General features: G+C 48.0%; 2 protein-coding genes across 3 annotated transcripts; one reads left to right on the top strand and one right to left on the bottom strand.

Moving 5' to 3' along the window:
• Window position 1: 1 nt before the first annotated feature.
• On the top strand, window positions 2-12,701 carry crtac1a (cartilage acidic protein 1a). Its single transcript, XM_064960842.1, has 16 exons — window positions 2-231; window positions 868-1,120; window positions 1,268-1,305; window positions 1,968-2,129; window positions 2,458-2,594; window positions 2,744-2,900; window positions 3,003-3,137; window positions 3,468-3,604; window positions 4,219-4,355; window positions 4,495-4,577; window positions 4,980-5,080; window positions 6,423-6,591; window positions 7,363-7,508; window positions 8,962-9,001; window positions 9,750-9,899; window positions 11,811-12,701. Exons 2-16 carry the CDS (start codon window positions 912-914, stop codon window positions 11,912-11,914), a joined length of 1,905 nt encoding a protein of 634 aa, XP_064816914.1. The 5' UTR covers window positions 2-231; window positions 868-911; the 3' UTR covers window positions 11,915-12,701.
• A 198-nt stretch (window positions 12,702-12,899) lies between these two features.
• On the bottom strand, window positions 12,900-23,627 carry golga7ba (golgin A7 family, member Ba). Of its 2 annotated transcripts, none has more exons than XM_064954414.1 (5): window positions 23,507-23,627; window positions 21,697-21,822; window positions 21,463-21,615; window positions 18,624-18,725; window positions 12,900-14,270 (listed from the first exon to the last, which is right to left on the bottom strand). In XM_064954414.1, exons 1-5 carry the CDS (start codon window positions 23,516-23,518, stop codon window positions 14,091-14,093), a joined length of 573 nt encoding a protein of 190 aa, XP_064810486.1. In that variant the 5' UTR covers window positions 23,519-23,627; the 3' UTR covers window positions 12,900-14,090. The 2 variants fall into 2 exon arrangements, with proteins under 2 accessions (XP_064810486.1, XP_064810494.1); XM_064954422.1 differs by having other exon boundaries at window positions 14,095-14,274.
• Window positions 23,628-25,853: the final 2,226 nt, after the last annotated feature.

Below are 25,853 nucleotides of genomic sequence, written 5' to 3'. Positions count from 1 at the left end.
TTGTAGTTCTATTGAAAAAAAGACAAGTCATTGGTCGAACCGTCGAATATTAAAAGTATTCGTTCCACCCTTATTGGATAACCACTTACACAAGTGCTTGCATAATGCAACAACATTGCAATTGTATAAGGCAATTTACACAACGCATTAGAATACAGTAACCCTTTCTCATCCTAGCGCTTCCACAGTCGAAGGATAGAACACCGGAGTCCTGCTGAAAACTGATATAAGGTAAGATTTATGTGCAGTGTTTGAATGAAATTATTTCTTCTCCCAAACGAATAAACAGCAGCACACTGTAGGTCCATGTTCTGAAATAAGTGTTCATCTCAGTATTACAGTTGTGATTACAGTATTGCATAACTAACGACATAATAATAGTATAGAATAAAACCTGTTGCAGGTGCACGCACAACTCTTGACGTAATCTAATGCACGAGTTCTTCACTGCATGTCTGGTTTTTCTCTTGATAGTTTTTCTCATTGCATATTTATGGTACTTCTTCACTTTTGTACACTGGTACGCACAATTTTCTATAGGTAATTATCATATTAGGCTCTTTTGGACAGGGGTAAATAGGAATTTAGCCGTTTGAGGGTATTGCTGTTGAGTCGATGATGTAATGATGTAAATTATGCACTGTAGACTCGTTTTTTTATTGTTCAGTGTGCTGCCTGCTGTACCTGCTCTCACCAACCTATATTCTGCAGTAGCCTATACTATGCTATGCATGCCCTATGATTCTAATGTTGATATCAAATTATGGTGTTTAAAACCATGTATTAACATAGTGGTCTAAGGTTACATATAAACACCCTGTAACTTTTTGAATATTTAACTAAAAGCCTGTTTGGTGTCTGTTGCAGAATTGGGCAATTTGGATCAATTCCATTCTATTCAGATTGTTGTGATGATGCTGCGTTGGTGGGCGGGTCTTCCCCTGCTCCTCCCCCTCCTGGTGCTGTGTGGGTGTGGTTTGGCCCAGAGTCCCGAGCCCATGTTTCTGTCAGTGACTGAGACAGTCCTACCTCCTGACAACCAGCACAACCCCACCCAGCTGAACTATGGGATGGCCGTTACTGATGTGGATGGAGACGGAGACCTGGAGGTGGTGGTGGCGGGGTGAGAGTGTGGGTGGGGGGTTAGATAAAGAAAGAGAGAGTTGGAGAGGGCATTCAAATGCCATCATTGAGTACAGTGTACTGGACCATAGGACTTTACAGGCTATGCATAAATTACCCAATATTCTCAATTTACACCTATTCTTGGGTTCAACGGCCCTAACCTGGTTCTGAAGTTGGGGCTCTGGTCAAAGTAGTGCACTATCCAGGGAATAGGGCTCTGGGCAAAGTAGTGCACTATCCAGGGAATAGGGCTCTGGGCAAAGTAGTGCACTATCCAGGGAATAGGGCTCTGGTCAAAGTAGTGCACTATCCAGGGAATAGGGCTCTGGTCAAAGTAGTGCACTATCCAGGGAATAGGGTACCATTTAGGACTACACCTACTAATGTTCTCCACTTCACCTACTAATGTTCTCCACTAATGTTCTCTACTACACCTCCTAATGCTCTCCACTACACCTCCTAATGTTCTCCACTAATGTTCTCCTACTACACCTCCTAATGCTCTCCACTACACCTCCTAATGCTCTCCACTACACCTCCTAATGTTCTCCACTACACCTCCTAATGTTCTCCACTACACCTCCTAATGCTCTCCACACCTCCTAATGTTCTCCACTACACCTACTAATGTTCTCCACTGCACCTCCTAATGTTCTCCACTGCACCTCCTAATGTTCTCCACTACACCTCCTAATGTTCTCCACTGCACCTCCTAATGTTCTCCATTCCCACTACACCTCCTAATGTTCTCCACTGCACCTCCTAATGTTCTCCACTACACCTAATGTTCTCCACTACACCTAATGGTACACCTACTAATGTTCTCCATGACCTCCCGTTCTGGTCAGCTAAGAGGCTGGTGAACATAGCGGTGGATGACCGCAGCTCTCCATTCTACGCCCTGAGAGACCCCCTGGGGAACGCCATCGGGGTGACCGCCTGCGACGTAGACGGGGACGGGCGGGAGGAGATCTACTTCCTCAATACAAACAACGCTTACTCTGGTAAATATCAATAACAGCAGGTAAACACAAACACCATCAACAATGCTTAAACAACAACAACGCTTACTCTGGTAAATAACAATAACAGCAGGTAAACACAAACACCATGGTAAATAACAATAACAGCAGGTAAACACAATAACAGCAGGTAAACAATGCTTAAACAACGCTTACTCTGGTAAATAACAATAACAGCAGGTAAACACAAACAACAACAACAGTTACTCTGGTAAATAACAATAACAGCAGGTAAACACAAACACCATCAACAATGCTTAGACAACAACAACGGTTACTCTGGTCGTCAGTAGCAATCTTCTTTTGGAAGGTCGGGCCACATACTCTGACAAGCTCTTTAAGTTCCGTAACGGACGCTTCGAGGACCTGCTGGGGGATGACATCAACGTGCGCAGAGGAGTAGCCAATCGGATGGCAGGACGCTCCGTGGCGTGTGTGGACAGAAAAGTATGTAAATAGTCTATCCATCTGATTATCCATCCTCTCCCACTATTTTCTCTGTCCATCTGTGTGTGTGTCTGTCTGTCGTCTGTATGTCTGAATGCCCCCACCCCCTCTCTTTCTCTTACCCCCCCCCTGCTTTCTCTCTCCTGTAGGGTACAGGGCGTTATGCTGTGTATGTAGCTAACTATGCCAGTGGAAATGTTGGTCCCCATGCCCTGATAGAGATGGACGAGGCAGCCAGTGACCTGGCCAAGGGCATCATCGCCCTGTCTGACGTAGCAGCACAGGCCGGGGTCAACAAGTACACAGGTACTGGACAAGAGTGAATGGAAGAAATATGTGTGTGTGTGCGCTTACCCATCTCAAACTAATATCTTCTGTATTATGTATCTGTTTGTCTCCTCCCACCAGGTGGGCGTGGTGTAGTGGTTGGACCAATCCTGAGCCAGAGCAGCTCTGACGTGTTCTGTGACAACGAGAACGGACCTAACTTCCTGTTCCAGAACAATGGAGACGGAACCTTCACTGACATGGCTCAACAGGCAGGTGTGTCTAGGGTGTGTGTGTGTGTCTAGGGTGGTTGTGTGTGTCTAGGGTGGGTGCGTGTGTCTAGGGTGGGTGTGTGTGTGTGTGTCTAGGGTGGGTGCGTGTGTCTAGGGTGGGTGCGTGTGTCTAGGGTGGGTGCGTGTGTAGGGTGGGTGCGTGTGTCTAGGGTGGGTGCGTGTGTCTAGGGTGGGTGGGTGTGTCTAGGGTGGGTGGGTGTGTCTAGGGTGGGTGTGTCTAGGGTGGGTGTGTGGGAGGAAGGAGAGATAATTGGACCATAGCCATGATCTCTGCATAGGAGTTGTGATGACAGTGATGTGGCTCCCCCTGTAGGTGTGGAGGACCGCTACCAGCACGGCCGAGGTGTGGCGCTGGCAGACTTTAACGCTGACGGGAAGACTGACATTGTCTACGGAAACTGGAACGGCCAGCACAGACTGTACCTACAGGACAACAACCAGAGATTCAGGGTGAGAGGGGGGAGGGAGGTTAGAGAGGAGTGGGGTTGGAGCAGGATGGGATGGAGGGAGGTTGGAGAGGAGTGGGGTTGGAGCAGGATGGGGGAGAGTGGGGGGAGGGAGGTTAGAGAGGAGGGAGGTTGGAGAGGAGTGGGGGTTGGAGAGCAGGATGGGAGGGAGGGAGGTTGGAGAGGAGTGGGGTTGGAGCAGGATGGGAGGGAGGGAGGTTGGAGAGGAGTGGGGTTGGAGCAGGATGGGAGGGAGGGAGGTTGGAGAGGAGTGGGGTTGGAGCAGGATGGGAGGGAGGGAGGTTAGAGAGGAGTGGGGTTGGAGCAGGATGGGATGGAGGGAGGTTGGAGAGGAGTGGGGGTTAGAGCAGGATGGGAGAGGGAGGTTGGAGAGGAGTGGGGGTTGGAGAGGGCAGTTGAAATGGGAGAGGGAGGTTGGAGAGGAGTGGGGGTTGAAATGGGAGAGGGAGGTTGGAGAGGAGTGGGGGTTGAAACAGGATGGGAGATTGGAGAGGAGTGGGGGTTGAAACAGGATGGGAGAGGGAGGTTAGTGAAAGAGATCAAAGGGAAGTGGATGGAAACAAAGACATTACACCTCTCTGTTCGCTCCCTCCTCAGGACATAGCCAGTGGGTCGTTCTCCTCTCCCTCTCCCGTGCGCACGGTCATTGCTGCTGACTTTGACAATGACCAGGAGCTGGACATCTTCTTCAACAACATCGCCTACAGAGGACACGCCCCCAACAGGCTCTTTAGGTACCTCTGACCCCTGACACCAACTTTGACTTGAACTGTGTGTGTGTGTGTGTGTGTGTGTGTGTGTGTGTGTGTGTGTGTGTGTGTGTGTGTGAGTGAGAGAAAGCGTTTCTGATGTGTGTTGTGCCTGCTCCTCCAGGGTGGCCAGGAGGGCTGGTGCTGACCCCCAGATAGAGGAGCTAAACGTGGGGGAGGCAGCAGAGCCACAGGGCCGGGGTACAGGTAACCACACCATGCAGACTCATTCTTTTGGTCCCTATACAACAGGGGAGTCAAACTCAATTCCCGGAGGACCGTGTATCAGCTGGTTTTGTTGTTTCTGTGTCTAATTAAGACCTTGACAACCAGGTGAGAGGAGATCCTAACTCTTCAATGACCTTCCTTTATCAAGAAAACTAGGAGCAAAAATCTGCAGACACTCGGCACTCAAGAAATGGAGTTTGACTCCCCTTTTATACAAGATTAATAAAGTCTTCTTAAACTAATGTATTCTGTTTTTGCTAAGTATTAGTTAAAAACATAAATTACAACACACCTGGTTCAGGTAGTTCCCCTGGTTTACTAGGGTTAAACAGGCCCTGTTTTTGATTGGCCCGTTTGATGTGTTGACTCTGTGATTGACAGGTGCCACGGTAACAGACTTTGACGGGGACGGTCAGTTGGACCTGCTGGTGGCTCATGGAGAGAGTGCCTCTCAGCCCATCTCTGTCTTCAAGGGCACTCAGGTCAGTCACTAACATAGAGTTAGATAGATGGCGTCACTAACATAGAGGTAGATAGACGGCATATCTTTGCATCTTTGCCATATTTAAAAAAATATATTTATTTTATTAAACTAATATAAAATATATTTATTTTATTAAACTAGGGCAATTCAGTTAAGAACAAATTCTTATTTACAATGACGCCCTACCAAAAGACATCCTACGGTGGCTGGGATTAAAATATATATACAAAGAATAACATATAAATATAGGACAAAACACACATCCCGACAAGCGAGACAACACTACATAAAGAGAGAACTAAGACAACAACATAGCAAGGCAGCAACACATGACAACACAGCATGGTAGCAACTCAACATAACAACATGGTAGCTGCACAAAGCATGGTACAAACATTATTGGGCCCAGACAACAACACAAAGGGCAAGAAGGTAGAGACGACAATACATCACGCAAAGGAGCAACAAATGTCAGTAAGAGTGTCCATGATGGTGTCTTTGAATGAAGAGATTGAGATAAAACTGTCCAGTTTGAGTGTTTGTTGCAGCTCGTTCCAGGGATGTGTGTGCTTTGGGGACCTTTAACAGAATGTGACTGGCAGAACAGATGTTGTATGGGGAGGATGAGGGCTGCAGTAGACATCTTGGGGGGGGGGTTATAAATAAGCATCAACCAGTGGGTCTTGCGACGGGTATACAGAGATGATGAGTATTGAGTGCAGTGATGTGTCCTATAAGGAGCGTTGGTGGCAAATCTGATGGCCGAATCTAGAACATCAAGCCGCTCGAGAGCAACCTTACCTGCTGACCTGTAATCTAGCATGGGTAGGATGGTCATCTGAATCAGGGTTAGTTTGGCAGCTGGGGTGAAAGAGGAGCGACTACGATAGAGGAAACCAAGTCTAGATTGAACTTTAGCCTGCAGCTTTGATATGTGCTGAGAGCGGGACAGTGTACTGTATAGCCATAATGGCTCCTGTGACAGCATGGGCTTTCTCCATTTTAAAGTAGTCAATTTTCTTCTTATTTTGGGTTGAAAAAAAACAACCTCTACGCTAATATTGGTGATTGATTGGTTCTATCCACCCAGACCCCTTTTTCTCTCTATGGTCACGACCTCTTTACTGTCCCTTGGTGGAGAATTACTGCAAGCGGATGAGATTTCATTTAGATATTTTAATGCAAGGTGACGATTACAAATCAATGTGTTATCTCCTTGTTTATTATCATATTTATATGGAAGGAAGTAGGATGAACTCAAGTGTTTGAACAGGGCCCATGATATCACCAGACATATTCCTGACCCATCAGCTTTACCCTCTGACCTTTGACCCCGACAGGGTTCGTCCAATCACTGGCTGCGTGTAATCCCTCGCACGCGGTTCGGCTCCTTCGCCCGCGGGGCCCGGGTCACGGCCTACACCAATCGGAGCGGGGCTCTCATGCGCATCATCGACGGCGGCTCGGGGTACCTCTGTGAGATGGAGCCTGTCGCCCACTTTGGACTGGGTAACTTCCTGTTTACTTCCCATTTACGGCCTAATCCCAAATAGACCCCTAGACCCTATGCACTTGTAGAGATCTGAAAGGATTTAATAGATTCAGTCAATATGATAATTACTCCAATTTCCCCTCTGGCTAGGATGTGGAAGTTTTGTCATACTGCTTCTACCAATCAAATCCTCTCAGATCTCCACGAGTGCATTCATTTATTTATTTTTATTTCACCTTTATTTAACCGGGTAGGCAAGTTGAGAACAAGTTCTCATTTACAATTGCGACCTGGCCAAGATAAAGCAAAGCAGTTCGACACATACAACGACACAGAGTTACACATGGAGCAAAACAAACATACAGTCAATAATACAGTATAAACAAGTCTATATACGATGTGAGCAAATGAGGTGAGATAAGGGAGGTAAAGGCAAAAAAAGGCCATGGTGGCAAAGTAAATACAATATAGCAAGTAAAACACTGGAATGGTAGATTTGCAATGGAAGAATGTGCAAAGTAGAAATAAAAATAATGGGGTGCAAAGGAGGCTGTTGAGGGGAGGACAGCTCATAATAATGTCTGGAACGGAGCAAATGGAATGGCATCAAACACCTTGAAATAATTGGATGTATTAGATACCATTCCGCTCCAGTCATTACCACACGCCCGTTCTCCCCGATTTAAGGTGCCACCAACCTCCTGTGCAGTAGACATCTTGTAGACACATTAGCTAGTAGTTCTGGATAGCTTGTGTATTTATCTTCCTTTCTTCACATTGGCTCACAGGCAAGGACGAGGTCACCGTGGTGGAGGTCTATTGGCCGGATGGCCGTTCCGTGGCCCGCCCACTGCAGCCTGGTGACATGAACTCTGTGATGGAGATTGGCTACCCTAAAGAGGGGGAGGAGTCTGTGCTGACCCCTGATACCCAGGTAGGCTCTGCGGACTTACACAATGACATATGAACTATGACCCTGGGTAAAAGTTTCAGCCAATCCATCACCAGCGACTACATTCTTACCCAATGACGACAGTAGTTTTTCTGTTTAATTACATTGTGTGGAGATTCCTAACTGTTACATGCTGACCTCACCACACCTACATGTTATTCAGTCATTGCATCCACAGTGCTCGTGCGCATAAAAAGGCTCTAAAATAGAACTTGATTCTATTTTCTGCAAGTCCCGCCTCTCCCATCTCCTCATTGGTTTTTAGTAGCATATAACCACGTGGGTGATTTTCTTTTTTTTTTTTTTTGAATTTTACCCATTTGTTTTTTCCCCAATTTAGCTACTATCTTGTCTCATCGCTACAACTCCCGTTGTAATTATGTAATTCAAGAATGGCCGCTGTGCAGGTTTTTAGTAGCATATAAATCACGTGGGTGATTTTTTGTTTATTTTTGTTGTTGTTTTTTCTCACCAATTTCGTGGTATCCAATTGTTAGTAGCTACTATCTTGTCTCATCACTACAACTCCCGTACGGGCTCGGGAGAGACGAAGGTTGAAAGTCATGCGTCCTCCGATACACAACCCAACCAAGCCGCACTGCCTCTTAACACAGCGCACATCCAACCCGGAAGCCAGCCGCACCAATGTGTCGGAGGAAACACTGTGCACCTGGCAACCTCGACTCCGCCACAGGAGTTGCTGGTGCGCGATGAGACAAGGATACCCCTACCGGCCAACCCCTCCCTAACCCGGACAACGCTAGGCCAATTGTCCATCGCCCCACGGACCTCCCGGTAGCGGCCGGTTACGACAGAGTCTGGGCGCGAACCCAGAGTCTCTGGTGGCCCAGCTGGCGCTGCAGTACAGCGCCCTTAACCACTGCGCCACCCGGGAGGCCCCACGTGGGTGATTGAAAGATGAACTGAGGTCCACACTCCAGTCCAGTTGGTGGTGGTAATGCATCTTAAAGTTGTTTGCCAACTGCCATTTAAAGTCCAAAGAAGAAGAAGCCTGAAGGAGGAGAAATTTCTAGAAACAAACTCGGTTTAGCCTTTTATCTGTGGAGTAATTGTCAGAGTAGAGGACCTTGTGCATTTCAGGTAAAATAACAACCCCATGTTTATATCCCAGGACAAATTAGCTAGCAACAGCAAGCTAGCTAAATTGCCATAAATGTTTAATGCTTTTCAACCGGTCTCCAAATTAATATAGTTGGTTCAGAGTTAATTTGATATTTCAACCTGCGTGTTCTGATCGCGTCTGGTGTGGGGGGACAAAATCCACATGCGGACGCCCGGTGCAGTCAGCATGTTAGACTTTCTTCCAAGAGCATCAGATGAAATACAAGTGACTGAATCATCAACTACATTCTGTTAGCATTCAAAATGGTGGAGCTAGGAAATGTCTTTGAACTGACGTCCTGGTCTTTTCCAGTGTGGGGAAGGATTCTTTGTCAAGAATGGCCGCTGTGCAGGTATGTAGATCGGTCTTGTCTGGCAGAGAATAGATGGAATATAACAACATTTACAATATAGTAAAACATACAGATTAATAAATTAAGTTCCGCTCGCTCTCTCATTCTATCTCCTCTCTGGTCCTCTCTATCTCTGCAGGTATATGAGGGCAGTGAATGAGATGCCTTGAAGCAAAATTTAAAAAAAATATGCCTTGTCATCAAGATCATGTATACTGTCGAAGACCAATGACACTCCATATTGTTTGTCATTTGAACTAGTAGATTATCTCTGTTTTGCTTCGATTTTTCATAAGTGTCATCTTCTCTGTAAGTTTTACCTTATTGTTCTACTTTTCTTTGTTTTTCTTGACAAGTCAAACTGTTCCCCTTTGCTTTTTTATTTGTTTTAGAATAATTAACCATCCCTAATAAATCAATAAAACAACAATCTTTTCAAAGCACAAGATCTTATCCGTAATTAATTATTCCCATACCTTTTCCATCGCTCCATCTGACCCTTCTCCCTCACACTGCCCCCCCCAGCCCCTCTATTCACCCTCCCCTTGTCTCACTACCTCATGCCTCACTACCCCCCCCTCCCTTCTCCCTCACCAACCACCCTGGCCCCCCCTGCCCCGTGCCAGACAACAACTAGAGAATCAGACTCTCTTTCAAGAAAATATTTAGTTGATGAAAATATTTTATCAACCAAATGGTTGTTGGGGATGAAATCCTTAACACCCCCCTCCTTAACCCCCCTCCCCAGACAACAACGAGTGTAAGCAACAGAGTGGGCCCCCAGTGTGCCCTAAGAGCCGTCCAGTCTGCATCAACACCTACGGCCACTATAACTGTGGTCCCAGGAAGACATGTTCCAGGGGCCACAAGCCCACCAAGGACGGGAGGGCATGTGTGGGTGAGTCGAGAGGGATGGAGGGGACTGATGATATGCCTGGTGCTCTCCTCCCTCGTTCCCTCTCCTTTTACCTACCAACAGTACCCACTCGTTACTACCCTCAGACTAACCCTAGACGGTACCCACTCGTTACTACCCTCAGACTAACCCTCGACGGTACCCACTCGTTACTAACCCTAGACGGTACCCACTCGTTACTACCCTCAGACTAACCCTCGACGGTACCCACTCGTTACTAACCCCTCAGACTAACCCTAGACGGTACCCACTCGTTACTACCCTCAGACTAACCCTAGACGGTACCCACTACTACCCTACTAACCCTAGACGGTACCCACTCGTTACTACCCTCAGACTAACCCTAGACGGTACCCACTCGTTACTACCCTCAGACTAACACTAGACGGTACCCACTCGTTACTACCCTCAGACTAACCCTAGACGGTACCCACTCGTTACTACCCTCAGACTAACCCTAGACGGTACCCACTCGTTACTACCCTCAGACTAACCCTAGACGGTACCCACTCGTTACTACCCTCAGACTAACCCTAGACGGTACCCACTCGTTACTAACCCTAGACGGTACCCACTCGTTACTACCCTCAGACTAACCCTAGACGGTACCCACTCGTTACTACCCTCAGACTAACCCTAGACGGTACCCACTCGTTACTACCCTCAGACTAACCCTAGACGGTACCCACTCGTTACTACCCTCAGACTAACCCTAGACGGTACCCACTCGTTACTACCCTCAGACTAACCCTAGACGGTACCCACTCGTTACTACCCTCAGACTAACCCTAGACGGTACCCACTCGTTACTACCCTCAGACTAACCCTAGACGGTACCCACTCGTTACTACCCTCAGACTAACCCTAGACGGTACCCACTCGTTACTACCCTCAGACTAACCCTAGACGGTACCCACTCGTTACTAACCCTAGACGGTACCCACTCGTTACTAACCCTAGACGGTACCCACTCGTTACTACCCTCAGACTAACCCTAGACGGTACCCACTTGTTACTACCCTCAGACTAACCCTAGACGGTACCCACTCGTTACTACCCTACTAACCCTAGACGGTACCCACTGTTACTACCCTCAGACTAACCCTAGACGGTACCCACTCGTTACTACCCTCAGACTAACCCTAGACGGTACCCACTCGTTACTACCCTACTAACCCTCAGACTAACCCTAGACGGTACCCACTCGTTACTACCCTCAGACTAACCCTAGACGGTACCCACTCGTTACTACCCTCAGACTAACCCTCTAGACGGTACCCACTCGTTACTACCCTCAGACTAACCCTAGACGGTACCCACTCGTTACTACCCTCAGACTAACCCTAGACGGTACCCACTCGTTACTACCCTCAGACTAACCCTAGACGGTACCCACTGCGTACTACTACCCTCAGACTAACCCTAGACGGTACCCACTACCCTCAGACTACTAACCCTAGACGGTACCCAGTTACTAACCCTAGACGGTACCCACTACCTTCAGACTAACCCTAGACGGTACCCACTCGTTACTACCCTCAGACTAACCCTAGACGGTACCCACTCGTTACTACCCTCAGACTCAGACTAACCCTAGACGGTACCCACTCGTACCCCCTACTAACCCTAGACGGTACCCACTCGTACTAACCCTACTAACCCTAGACGGTACCCACTCGTTACTACCCTCAGACTAACCCTAGATGGTACCCACTCGTTACTCAACCCTAGACGGTACCCACTCGTTACTACCCTCAGACTAACCCTAGACGGTACCCACTCGTTACTACCCTCAGACTAACCCTAGACGGTACCCACTCGTTACTACCCTCAGACTAACCCTAGACGGTACCCACTCGTTACTACCCTCAGACTAACTCCATCTCTCTGCAGCTGTAGCTCCGTTCTTCCAGGGGGTCCGCTCTTCCTCACCCCGGCCGGGGCCCCTCCTCTCTGGGCTCTCCCTCCTATTTCTACTGGCCCTCTCCATGGTCTGAATGGAGATATGAGGCTAAGGGCCCCTCAGTCACATGCCTCCATGGGGATTGCTTGACTGAGTTCCAAATGGTAGCCTGGTCAATCCCTATATCGTGCACTACTTTTGACAACAGCCCTGGTCAATCACTTTTGACCACAGCCCTCCCATGGACTCCAATGATGCTCCAGGAGTGTCAAGGTCCTACCGGATGAACTTTGACATGTATGATGCTAGAAGGAGTGACCCTTGACCCCTCAACTCTGGACAACTATGTACTTCTTTTTTTTGAGGGGGGGGGGTCAGCATGCTTAGTTGGACCAAATAATAAGCCCTTTTGCAATCATTATGTGTGATGGTCTGGAGCATCAGAGAGTGAATGGAACATTTAGGCATGTTGTCTGTAACAGTTTGAAAACGGTGTGATACTGAATGTAATCTCGGAAACCCAGATCGAAAATCTCACATAATTGCATCAGATGCTTGATTAGGTTCTGGGGAGAGAGAACATACTTACCAGACTAGGGAAGTCAATTCAACGTCTATTCCACTGAAATGACATGGAATTCAAAACCAGTGTGTGCCCAGTGGGTATTTCCTTGACAGTGAAAAATAATGACATTCATGTTAAAATGGAGTGATGGAAGAGCAGTGGTTATTTATTAAAGTTCTTCTGATCATGAGTATCAAACAACAACAACAAGCATTATGAAGGTTCCAATTCTCTACTTTTATGAAGGTTCCAATTCTCTACTTTTATGACGGTTCCAGTTCTCTACTTTTATGAAGGTTCCAGTTCTCTACTTTTATGAAGGGTACCCAGTTCTCTGAAGGTTCCAGTTCTCTACTTTTAGAAGGTTCCAGTTCTCTACTTTTATGAAGGTTCCAGTTCTCTATTTTAATGAAGGTTCCAATTCTCTACTTTAATGAAGGTTCCATTCTCTACTTTAATGAAGGTTCTCTACTTTTATGAAGGTTCCAGTTCTCCTTTTTGAAGGTACCCAGTTCTCTATTTTTGCATAAACATGTCCCAGATTAAAATAAAAAGGCAGACACTTCACATCAAGAACTAATTACATTTTGGCAGTTTATGGTTCTTTGGAGGAGGGTTTATGTAGCAAAAAAGGAAGGAGTGTTTGTGCGCGTGCAAGAAGAATTGTTCATGACTTTATTACAGGGTCCTGGTGCAGGCTTTTGTTCCAGACCAGCACTAAAACACCAGGACTGAAGAACACTATGTTAAAGGATGCTACATAGTCTCTACAGGTAGCTGTGTATTTGCATAATCATGATCTAGGAGAGCTGGTGGTTCAGCACTGAAGACAAGAGGTTAGATGGGCTGTGGAGTGTTTGATACCAAGCTGCATCATGACACTGACCAGTGGATGGTACCTGAGCCATTTATACAGGCTACAATATATGTCTGTGGATGGAACAAGCTGCATTCATCTGTTTTCTACTATCAGCCCATCCATGTGGTTTACATCTCAGCCGAGCTGTGTAGTGCTGCGTCCCAATGGCTCCCTACTCCCTATATAGTGCACTACTAGGGCCCAGGTCAGAATTAGAGCACTATATAGGGAATAGGGTGCCATTTGGGAAGTACCCTAGATCTCCCACAGTACGTGTCTGGATGTGGGCCTATTCACAAGACGCCAAACGGCAGAAAACAAACTGAAACAGTAGAGGGACTACCTGAAACGTGTCCAACACGAACTGTTTTCCCTGGTTCAAACGTTTCACTACGATGTGCACTAATGAATACAGGTAGGTGTGTAGTAGTCCATCATCGTTCCATATCAAATGACACCCTAGTCCCTATCTTGAACACTACTGAACACTACTATCTTCAAACACAGTGCACTACTTTTAACCAGAGCCCCAAACTAGTGCACTATAGGAGGAATTGTGTCCCAAATGGCTCCCTATATAGTGTCTTTTTTACCAGGGCCTGAAAAAGCTGCCATTTGGGACGTAACCAAAATGCAATTTTAAATCGTCAGTATTCCCACCATTGATAGATTCAGCTTCATCCGCTTCGGTCCATGTGGTTCAGTTGCGATCGAATGTTCGGTCGGTTAGCTCAAGTTTGTTACGGTCAGGGCCATTGTGGTTGCGGTAGGTGAGGCATACCCAGCCCACCAAGCACTGCTGTCGGGGTGGTTCTCTAAGGGACCAGGGTTGTAGAGCTCCAGGGATCAGGGGGGTAGAGGTGCCGTGGACCCAGTCACCGAACACTGTGGTTGGGTGTAGCGTTCCAGGGACCGGGGAGGTGGCGAGGAGGTGACATGTACCCGGTCACCGAGCACTGCTGCCGGACGTAGAGCTGGAGCCTGAGCAGGAGCCACTGGAGCCTCGGTCCTCATAGATAGAGATCTCTATCTGGACAGGATGGGGTTAAAGGAAGGAACATACTCCGATAGGGAGGGTCTATAGGGAGGGTTTGTGTCTATAAGGAGGGTCTGGGTCAATAGGGAGGGTCTGGGTCTATAGGGAGGGTCTGGGTCTATAAGGAGGGTCTGGGTCTATAAGGAGGGTCTGGGTCAATAGGGAGGCTCTGGGTCTATAACGAGGGTCTGGGTCTAGAACCCGAGGGTCTGGGTCAATAGGGAGGGTCTGGGTCTATAAGGAGGGTCTGGGTCTCCTAGGGAGGGTCTGGGTCTATAGGGAGGGTCTGGGTCTATAGGGAGGGTCTGGGTCTCTAGGGATGGTCTGGGAATAGGGAGGTCTGGGTCTAGGGAGGGTCTAGGGCCCTATAGGGGGTCATGGGTCCATGGAGGGTCTGGGTCTATAGGGAGGGTCTGAGTTCTATAATGGAGGGCCTGGGTCAGGGAGGGTCCCTATATCGAGGGTCTGGGTTTGACAAGGGAGGGTCTGGGTCAATCAGGGTCTGGGTCAACAGGGAGGGTCCCATGGGACTCCAATGATGTCTCCAGGAGGGTCTGGGTCTATAACGAGGGTCTGGGACAATGGAGGGTCTGGGTCTAGAAGGAGGGTCTGACCCTCTATAAGGAGGGTCTGGGAGGGTCTGACAGGGTCTGGGTCTATAAGGAGGGTCTGGGTCTATAGCTTAGGGTCTGGGTCTATAACGAGGGTCTGGGTCTAAGGGAGGGTCATGGGTCTCTATATGAGGGTCTGGGTCAATAGGGAGGGTCTGGGTCAATAAGGGAGGGTCTGGGTCTATAAGGAGGGTCTGGGTCTATAGGGAGGGTCATAAGGAGGGGTCAATAGGGAGTTTGGGTCAATAGGGAGGGTCTGGGTCTGGGTCAATAGGGAGGGTCTGGGTCATTTAGGCATGGGTCTGTAAGGGTCTGGGTTTGAAAAGGTGTGATACTGAATGTAATAGGGAGGGTCAGATCGAAGGGAGGGTCACATAATTGGGTCTGGGTCAATGATTAGGGTCTGGGAGATAGAAGGGTCTTACCAGACTATAGGGAGGGTCTGGGTCTATAAAGGGTCTGGGTCCATGAGGGAGGGTCTGGAATTCAAAACCAGTCTGGGTCCTGGGCCTATAAGGAGGGTCTGGGTGGGTCTTCTTGAGGAGTGGTCTAATGACATTCATGTTAAGGAGGGTCTGGGTGATAGGAAGTCTGGGCAGGGTGGGTCTATAAGTTATTCTGATCATGAGGGTCTGGGTCTAAAGGGAGGGTCTGGGTCAATAGGGAGGGTCTGGGTTCCAATTCTCTACTTGGGTCAATAGGGAAGGTCTGGGTCTATAGGGAGGGTCTGGGTCTATAGGGAGGGTCTGGGTCTATAAGGGTTCTCTACTTTATGAAGGTTCCAGGGTCTGGGTCTATAGGGAGGGTCTGGGTCTATAGGGAGGGTCTGGGTCTACGAGGGTTGGGGGAGGGTCTGGGTCTACTTTTAGGGAGGGTCTGGGTCTACTTTTAAGGGAGGGTCTGGGTCTATAGGAAGGGTCTGGGTTCTCTAGGGTCTGGGTCATAAGGGAGGGTCCAGATTAAAATAGGGAGGGTCTGGGTCACATCAGGGAGGGTCTGGGTCATTTTGGGAGTTTATGGTTCTTTGGAGGAGGGTTTGGGTCAAAATAGGAAGGAGTCTGGGTCTTGAGGGTCTGGGTCAAGAAGGGTTGTTCATGACTGGGTTATTACAGGGTCTGGTGCAGGCTTTTGTTCCAGGGACTGGGTCTAAAACACTGGGTCTGAAGGAGGGTCTGGGTTAAAGGATGCTACATAGGGTCTACAGGTAGGGTCTGGGTCAGGGAGGGTCTGGGTCAATAGGGAGAGTCTGGTGGTCAGCAGGGAGGGACTGAGGGTCTGTGGAGGGTCTGGGTCTATAAGGTCTGGGTCTGGGTCTATAGGGAGGGTCTGGGTCATACACTGAGGGTCTGGGTGGTAGGGAGGGCCATTTATAGGGAGGGTCTGGGTCAATAGGGAGGGTCTGGGATGGGACAAGTCTGGGCATTCAGGGTCTGGCTCTATAGGGATCTGGGTCATAGGGAGGGTCTGGGTTTACATCTCAGGGTCTGGGTCTATGGAGGGTCTGGGTCTAATGGAGGGTACTGGGTCTATAGTGCAGGGTCTGGGTCCAGGTCAGGGTCTAGAGGTCTATATAGGGAGGGTCTGGGTCAATTGGGAGGGTCTGGGTCTATAGGGAGGGTCTGGGTCTATACAGAGGGTCTGGGTGTGGGTCTGGGTCAATAGGGAGGGTCCAAACGGCAGGGTCAAACTGAAACAGTAGAGGGTCTGGGTCTATAGGGAGGGTCTGGGTCTATACACGACTGTTTTCCCTGGGTCAATAGGGAGGGTCTGGGTCTGATGTCTATAATGGGAATACAGGGAGGGTGTAGTAGTCCATAGGGAGGGTCTGGGTCTATAGGGAGGGTCTGGGTCCCTATAGGGAACACTCTATCTTCAAAGGGAGTGGTCTGGGTCTATAACCAGAGCCCCAAACTAGGGTCTATAGGAGGGTCTGGGTCCAAATGGCTCCCTGGGTCTGTGTCTTTTTTACCAGGGCCTGAAAAAGGGATCTGGGTCTAACCAGGAGGGTCTGGGTCTAAATCGTCAGGGAGGGTCCCACCGTTGATAGATTCAGCTATAAGGAGGGTCTGGGTCCATAGGGAGGGTCTGGGTTATAACGAGGGTCTGGGTCTATAGGGAGGGTCTGGGTTATAGGGAGGGTCTGGGCCATTGTGGTCTGGGTCTATAGGGAGGGTCTGGGTCCACCAATAGGGAGGGTCTGGGTCTATAGGGAGGGTCTGGGTCTCTAAGGGACCAGGGTCTGTAGAGCTCCAGGGAGGGTCTGGGTCTATAGGGAGTGGACCCAGTCACTAAAACTGTGGTTGGGTCAGTAGGGAGGGTCTGGGTCTATAAGGAGGGTCTGGGTCAATAGGGAGGGTCTGGGTCTATAGGGAGGGTCTGGGTCTATAGGGAGGGTCTGGGTCTATAGGGAGGGTCTGGGTCTACCGAGCACTGCTAGGCCGGGTCTGGGTCTGGAGCCTGGTCAGGGTCCACTGGAGGGTCTGGGTCTCATAGATAGGGAGGGTCTGGGTCTATCTGGACAGGGTCTGGGTTAAAGGAAGGTCTGGGTCTATAAGGAGGGTCTGGGTCTATAGGGAGGGTTTGGGTCTATAGGGAGGGTCTGGGTCTATAACGAGGGTCTGGGTCAATAGGGAGGGTCTGGGTCTATAGGGAGGGTCTGGGTCTATAAGGAGGGTCTGGGTCTATAAGGAGGGTCTGGGTCTATAAGGAGGGTCTGGGTCTATAGGGAGGGTCTGGGTCTATAAGGAGGGTCTGGGTCTATAGGGAGGGTCTGGGTCTATAAGGAGGGTCTGGGTCTATAAGGAGGGTCTGGGTCTATAAGGAGGGTCTGGGTCTATAGGGAGGGTCTGGGTCTATAGGAGGAGGGTCTGGGTCTATAAGGAGGGAGGGTCTGGGTCTATAAGGAGGGTCTGGGTATAAGGGAGGGTCTGGGTCTATAAGGGTCTGGGAGGGTCTGGGTCTATAAGGAGGGTCTGGGTCTATAAGGAGGGTCTGGGTCTATAAGGAGGGTCTGGGTCTATAAGGAGGGTCTGGGTCTATAAGGAGGGTCTGGGTCTATAAGGAGGGTCTGGGTCTAGGGAGGGTCTGGGTCTATAAGGAGGGAGGGTCTGGGTCTATAAGGAGGGTCTGGGTCTATAAGGAGGGTCTGGGTCTATAAGGAGGGTCTGGGTCTATAGGGAGGGTCTGGGTCTATAGGGAGGGTCTGGGTCTATAAGGAGGGTCTGGGTCAATAAGGAGGGTCTGGGTCTATAGGGAGGGTCTGGGTCTATAGGGAGGGTCTGGGTCTATAGGGAGGGTCTGGGTCTACAAGGAGGGTCTGGGTCTATAGGGAGGGTCTGGGTCTATAGGGAGGGTCTGGGTCTATAGGGAGGGTCTGGGTCTATAGGGAGGGTCTGGGTCTATAGGGAGGGTCTGGGTCTATAAGGAGGGTCTGGGTCTATAGGGAGGGTCTGGGTCTACAAGGAGGGTCTGGGTCTATAGGGAGGGTCTGGGTCTATCCAATACACACGCACTGTACAAGATCCTTATTCTTGGGAGCCCACGTATACTGTTAACTCATCATCTCTCTCGCTCCATCTCTTTCTCCCTCTTTAAATCTCATACATGTGTACTGTTCACCCTCTCTCTGTCTATATTGTTTTCTTCATCTCTATCTTTTTCTTCATCTCTGTCTTTGTTTTTCTGTCTCTCTCTCACACACACACAGAGCAGCAGTAGTAGCTGTAAGGATACGACCCTCATGCCCCTCTCAATGGGGTCAGTGATGAGTAGACCTCGCGGGGCGTAGATCTTCTCATTCTGCTCCTGGATGTACCTGCCTATCTTCTTCAACACCTGGGGGAGATTGAGAAGGAGGGGGGAGGAAAGGGAGAGAGAACAGGGAGAGAAAGAAATAACAAAAGAGGGAGACAGTATGACAAAGTAAGGAACACACACTACCGTTCAAAAGATTGGGGTCACTGAGAAATGTCCTTGTTATTGAAAGAAAAGCTTTTTTTCTGTCCATTAAAAAAACATCAAATTGATCAGAAATACAGTGTAGACATTGTTAATGTTGTAAATGACTATTGTAGCTGGAAACAGCAGATTTTTAATGGAATATCTACAGAGGCGTACAGAGGTCCATTATCAGCAACCATCACTCCTGTGTTCCAATGGCACGTTGTGTTAGCTAATCCAAGTTTATCATTTTAAAAGGCCAATTGATCATTAGAAAACCCTTTTGCAATTATGCTAACACAGCTGAAAACGGTTCTGATTAAAGAAGCAATAAAACTGGCCTTCTTTAGACTAGTTGAGTATCTGCAGCATCAGCATTTGTGGGTTCAATTACAGGCTCAAAATGGGCAGAAACAAAGAACTTTCTTCTGAAACTTGTCAGTCTATTCTTGTTCTGAGAAATGACGGTATTCCATGCAAGAAATTGCCAAGAAACTGAAGATCTCGTACAGCGCTGTGTACTACTCCCTTCATAGAACAGTGCAAACTAGCCCTAACCAGAATAGAAAGAGGAGTGGGAGACCCCGGTGCACAACTGAGCAAGAGGACAGTCCAATTGTGGCCAAGTGTTTTGAGAATGGCACAAATATTAATTTTCACAAAGTCTGCTGCCTCAGTTTGTATGATGGCAATTTGCATATACTCCAGAATGTTATGAAGAGTGATCAGATGAATTGCAATTAATTGAAAAGTCCCTCTTTGCACTTCAAATGAGCTGAATCGCCAAAAAACATTTCCACTGCATTTCAGCCCTGCCACAAAAGGACCAGTTGACATCATGTCAGTGATTCTCTCTTTAACACAGGTGTGAGTGTTGATGACGACAAGGCTGGAGATCAATCTGTCATGCTGATTGAGTTCGAATAACAGACTGGAAGCTTCAAAGGGAGGGTGGTTCTTGGAATCATTGTTTTTCCTCTGTCAACCATGGTTACCTGCAAGGAAACACGTGCCGTCGTCATTGGATATTGCTGCCAGTAAGATTGCACTTAAATCAACCTTTTATCGGATAATCAAGAACTTCAAGGAGAGCGGTTCAATTGTTGTGAAGAAGGCTTCAGGGCACCCAAGAAAGTCCAGCAAGCGCCAGGACAGTCTCCTAAAGTTGATTCAGCTGCGGGATCTGGGCACCACCAGTACAGAGCTTGCTCAGGAATGGTAGCAGGCAGGTGTGAGTGCATCTGCACACACAGTGAGGCAAAGACTTTTGGAGGATGGCCTGGTGTCAAGAAGGGCATCAAAGAATCCACTTCTCTCCAGCAAAAACATCAGGGACAGACTGATATTCTGCAAAAGGTACAGGGATTGGACTGCTGAGGACTGGGGTAAAGTCATTTTCTCTGATGAATCCCCTTTCCGATTGTTTGGGGCATCCGGAAAAAAGCTTGTCCGGAGAAGACAAGGCGAGCGCTACCATCAGTCCTGTGTCCTGCCTACAGTAAAGCATCCTGAGACCATTCATGTGTGGGGTTGCTTCTCAGCCAAGGGAGTGGGCTCACTCACAATTTTGCCTCAGAACACAGCCATGAATAAAGAATGGCACCAACACATCCTCCGAGAGCAACTTCTCTTAACTATCCAGGAACAGTTTGGTGACGAACAATGCCTTTTCCAGCATGATGGAGCACCTTGCCATAAGGCAAAAGTGATAACTAAGTGGCTTGGGGAACAAAACATCGATATTTTGGGTTCAGGGCCAGGAAACTCCCCAGACCTTAATCCCATTTGAGAACTTGTGGTCAATCCTCAAGAGGTGGGTGGACACACAAAAAAACACAAATTCTGACAAACTCCAAGCATTGATTATGCAAGAATGGGCTGCCATCAGTGGCCCAGAAGTGAATTGACAGCATGCCAGGGCGGATTGCAGAGGTCCTGAAAAAGAAGGGTCACAACACTGCAAATATTGACTCTTTGCATCAACTTCATGTAATTGTCAATAAAAGCATTTGACACGTATGAAATGCTTGTAATTATACTTCAGTATTCCATAGTAACATCTGACAAAAATATATCTAAAGATACTGAGGCAGCAGACTTTGTGGAAATTAATATTTAAACTTTTGGAAAACAGACACCTCACAAGTCCTCTACTGGCAGCTTCATTAATAGAACCCGCAAAACACCAGTCTCAACATCAACAGTGGAGAGGCGACTCCGGGATGCTGGCCTTCTAGGCAGAGTTCCTCTGTCCAGTGTTTGTGTTCTCTTGCTCATCTTAATCTTTTCTTTTTATTGGCTGAAGTTCTACTGTGGTCTTATTGAAGTTCTACTGTGGTTCTATTGTGGTCTTACTCAAGTTCTACTGTGTTTATATTGTGGTCTTACTGAAGTTCTACTGTGTTTATATTGTGGTCTTATTGAAGTTCTACTGTGTTTATATTGTGGTCTTACTGAAGTTCTACTGTGGTTCTATTGTGGTCTTACTGAAGTTCTACTGTGTTTATATTGTGGTCTTACTGAAGTTCTACTGTGTTTATATTGTGGTCTTACTGAAGTTCTACTGTGGTTCTATTGTGGTCTCACTGAAGTATTACTGTGTTTATATTGTGGTGGTTTAGCCCGGTCTCACCTTCTCATAGCGTGTCTCCATACAGAGGAAGATGAGGTAGGCTGTAGCGCAGGCCAGACATCCCTCCAGGTAGGACTGGCCTCCCATCTTCTCTGCCTCCGCATAGTAGATATTCAACCTCTTCACGGTGTCCTCAAACAACGGCCGCTCAATCTGACAGAGAGACACTCAGTTAGCGGCCTTTTCAGCCATGTGTGTTGTGTGGTGTGTGTGTGTGTGTGTTAGACTACCCACCCTGCTCTCCAGCTCAGAGGGGAACTTGGTCTGGAAGCGGCAGGTGGTCCCTTCACTGTAGTCTCTCTGCAGGAACACCTTGTTGGCCAGAGATGCACTGTGCCTCAACTCTTGGAGGTTATGGAACTACAGGACACAAACACACATAAGAGCGCACACACACACACACATATTTGGGGGGAGAGAGAGAGGAGAGAGAAAGGAGTGTGAGGAAGAGAGGGGGAGCGAGAGAGAGATTGTGGATAGAATTCTAATCTGGATTAACTTTCTGGTTCTGAGGAAGCAGTGTGTATGACTCACCATGAGAATAAAACTAAACTGCTCATTCGCTCTCTCTCTCACACACACATACTCTCTGTTCAAGAGGTAATGTATACAAACAGTGGCTGATGTAGTCTTTAGGGGTATACGATGATAGAGGAGAGGTGTTCAATCAAAGTCTGTCTGGCAGTCCGTTGGATCACGGCCCAGACACACTCTCTCTCCTCTCACTCTAACTGGTCTTCTCTCTCTGTAGCTCTCTCTCTCCTTCTCCCTTCCCCTCTCTATTCTCTCTCCTTTCCCCTCTCTCTTCTCTCTCTGTAGCTCTCTCCTTTCCCCTCTCTCTTCTCTCCCGTCCCCTCTCTCTTCTCTCTCCCTCCTTTCTTCTCTCCCCCTCCTCTCTGTAGCTCCTTGTCTCCCTCTCTCTCTCTCCTGACCATGCACACTGCTACAGCAGCCGGATCATGGAATTGAGCCAAGAGAAGAAGGCCCAACATCACAGAACAGCTCACAACAAATCAATCTCTGTAAGAGCAGGGTTAGAAGGCTCAATAGGCCAACGATGGCACCAAATGCCCCCCCCCCCACCCCACCCATAAAGAAGCTTGATGTCCATAGATGTGGACTTAGCCGTTTAGGCGTGGGGGGGGGGGGGTCTAGGCCAGTCTAGTTTCTTGCTTTGGGAAACTAGTTTAGGCTGTTATGGTTCGTCAAGCTTGTTTCCCCAATGTGTCGATGAATGAAAGGCAATAAAAAGGGCAGTTGGACCGAATAACGGAAATGAAAAGATCCGTGTCAACGCGGAGATTTTCTCTCCTCGATCTCAATGGGTTGCTGTCCACGGTGCTGATATCTCTTTAGTAGGTTTCAGCACTAGCACGGGCCAGCCTGCCTATACCGGATTAACAGCGGAACTCTAGAGACAAAAAAATAAAAGCTCTGCTTTCACCAAAACAGCTTAACGGCGCGAGGATTGCTTGTTTATCCCTGTTCTCAAGCACAAGTTGTAGCATAGGCTACACAGCCCTGGAAATGCCGTTCGTGCTACAAAGAGAATTCCTCTAACTAACCTCTATTCAGGCACGTAGCCTCCCGACGCCTTTAATATGGCAATATAATGATATAGGGATTATATGCTATTCACATGCCATGTCGGTCAGGGTGACCGAAGAACTGTTAAAATGACAAGCCTTCCATTTCTAATCAAAGCAGATGAATTATTTGCCAAAATGAACCTGCCTGCCTGACCCGTTTGAGCAAATGTTATATTCGAAATTAACTTTTTATAGGTAAATAAACAACTGTTGTGTTGATTTCTATTGTTGCTGGGTAACAGAGATTGAAATGATTGTATGCTACACAATCTTTTCTATCATAGGGCTAACCTTGCTGTTACTGACAAACGCCATTCAAACGGTTCAGAATATAGGTTACAACCGTCCCCACAAGGCTACCTGCTCACATGGGAGACAATACAACCATACGCCCATAGAGGTAAAGAGAAAGACATAGGCTGAAGAAGACGATAGATTAGTCTATTCATTCTCACCTCTGTCGCCATGTTTCCATCTGACGGCGTTAGGCTACTAGGACGAGTCCCGGAGCTCAAAGCGCTTTACTGGGACACGAGGACGGGTTGGAGGGCGGGAGGAAGAGACAGAGGGGGAGGAGAGGAGGGGGTGGGGCAGAGAGCGGCGGGGGTTGGGAGGACCTCACACGAGGGGGTAGGGCGCGGGGCGTGGTCTATATATCATTGCGTAGCACTAGTGTACAGTCGTGGCCAAAAGTTTTGAGAATGACACAGATATTAATTTCCACAAAGTTTGCTGCTTCAGTGTCTTTAGATATTTTTGTCAGATGTTACTATGGAATAATGAAGTATAATTACAAGCATTTCATAAGTGTCAAAGGCTTTTATTGACAATTACATGAAGTTGATGCAAAGAGTCAATATTTGCAGTGTTGACCCTTCTTTTCCAAGACCTCTGCAATCTGCCCTGGCATGCTGTCAATTCACTTCTGGGCCACATCCTGACTGATGGCAGCCCATTCTTGCATAATCAATGCTTGGAGTTTGTCAGAATTTGTGGGTTTTTGTTTGTCCACCCGCCTCTTGAGGATTGACCACAAGTTCTCAAATGGGATTAAGGTCTGGGGAGTTTCCTGTCCCTGGACCCAACATATTGATGTTTTGTTCCCAGAGCCACTTAGTTATCACTTTTGCCTTATGGCAAGGTGCTCCATCATGCTGGAAAAGGCATTGTTCGTCACCAAACCGTTCCTGGATGGTTGGGAGAAGTTGCTCTCGGAGGATGTGTTGGTACCATTCTTTTTCCATGGCTGTGTTCTCAGGCAAAATTGTGAGAGCCCACTCCCTTGGCTGAGAAGCAACCCCACACATGAATGGTCTCAGGATGCTTTACTGTTGGCAGGACACAGGACTGATGGTAGCGCTCACCTTGTCATCTCCGGACAAGCTTTTTTCAGGATGCCCCAAACAATCGGAAAGGGGATTCATCAGAGAAAACGACTTTACCCCAGTCCTCAGCAGTCCAATCCCTGTACCTTTTGCAAAATATCAGTCTGTCCCTGATGTTTTTCCTGGAGAGAAGTGGCTTCTTTGCTGCCCTTCTTGACACCAGGCCATCCTCCAAAAGTCTTTGCCTCACTGTGCGTGCAGATGCACTCACACCTGCCTGCAGCCCTTCCTGAGCAAGTTCTGTACTGGTGGTGCCCCGATCCCGCAGCTGAATCAACTTTAGGAGACGGTCCTGGTGCTTGCTGGACTTTCTTGGGCGCCCCGAAGCCTTCTTCACAACAATTGAACCGCTCTCCTTGAAGTTCTTGATGATCTGATAAATGGTCGATTTAGGTGCAATCTTACTGGCAGCAATATCCTTGCCTGTGAAGCCCTTTTTTGCAAAGCAATGATGACAGCACGTGTTTCCTTGCAGGTAACCATGGTTGACAGAGGAAGAACAATGATTCCAAGCACCACCCTCCTTTTGAAGCTTCCAGTCTGTTATTCAAACTCAATCAGCATGACAGAGTGATCTCCAGCCTTGTCCTCGTCAACACTCACACCTGTGTTAACGAGAGAATCACTGAAATGTCAGCTGGTCCTTTTGTGGCAGGGCTGAAACGCAGTGGAAATGTTTTTTGAGATTCAGTTTATTTGCATGGCAAAGAGGGACTTTGCAATTAATTGCAATTCATCTGATCACTCTTCATAACATTCTGGAGTATATGCAAATTGCCATCATACAAACTGAAGCAGCAGACTTTGTGAAAATTAATATTTGTGTCATTCTCAACTTTTGGCTACGATTGTACATTCCTCTCCTTGTTTCCTTTCCTTCTGGTAATACAAACTGATTTGAGGAGATAGGAAAGGTGGAAACAATATGGAGGAAGACAGGTTAAAGTAAGGAAGACAACAAAGTAAGGAAAGGAGACAAGGAAAGTAAGGAAGCTACTTCAGACTATTGAGACTCTCCCTGGGTTGTGAGGAGAGGATTGGAGAGGAACCTGGAGCCTTCTGGCATGTGGTAGATTTGGGTTGTGAGGAGAGGAACCTGGAGCCTTCTGACATGTGGTAGATTTGGGTTGCGAGGAGAGGAACCTGGAGCCTTCTGGCATGTGGTGGATTTGGGTTTCTGGAGCCTTCTGGCATGTGGTGGATGTGGTCTGGCATGTGGTGGATTTGGGTTGTTGGGCCTTCTGGCATGTGGTAGATTTGGGTTGTGAGGAGAGGAACCTGGAACCTTCTGGCATGTGGTGGATTTGGGTTGAGTAGTGACCATAGAGATAGATAGAGGACTCTAGTGCCCAAAAGCCTGTTTTAGCATGGGCAGCACCATTGAGGACCATTCTGAAGTAGTCATGACTGCAGGTGG

This window comes from Oncorhynchus masou, chromosome 5 (genome assembly GCF_036934945.1).
Source record: "Oncorhynchus masou masou isolate Uvic2021 chromosome 5, UVic_Omas_1.1, whole genome shotgun sequence".
Taxonomy (NCBI): domain Eukaryota; kingdom Metazoa; phylum Chordata; class Actinopteri; order Salmoniformes; family Salmonidae; genus Oncorhynchus; species Oncorhynchus masou.
The sequence above is the reverse complement of the archived record's forward strand: the minus strand, read 5'-3'. Positions and strand labels throughout refer to the sequence as shown.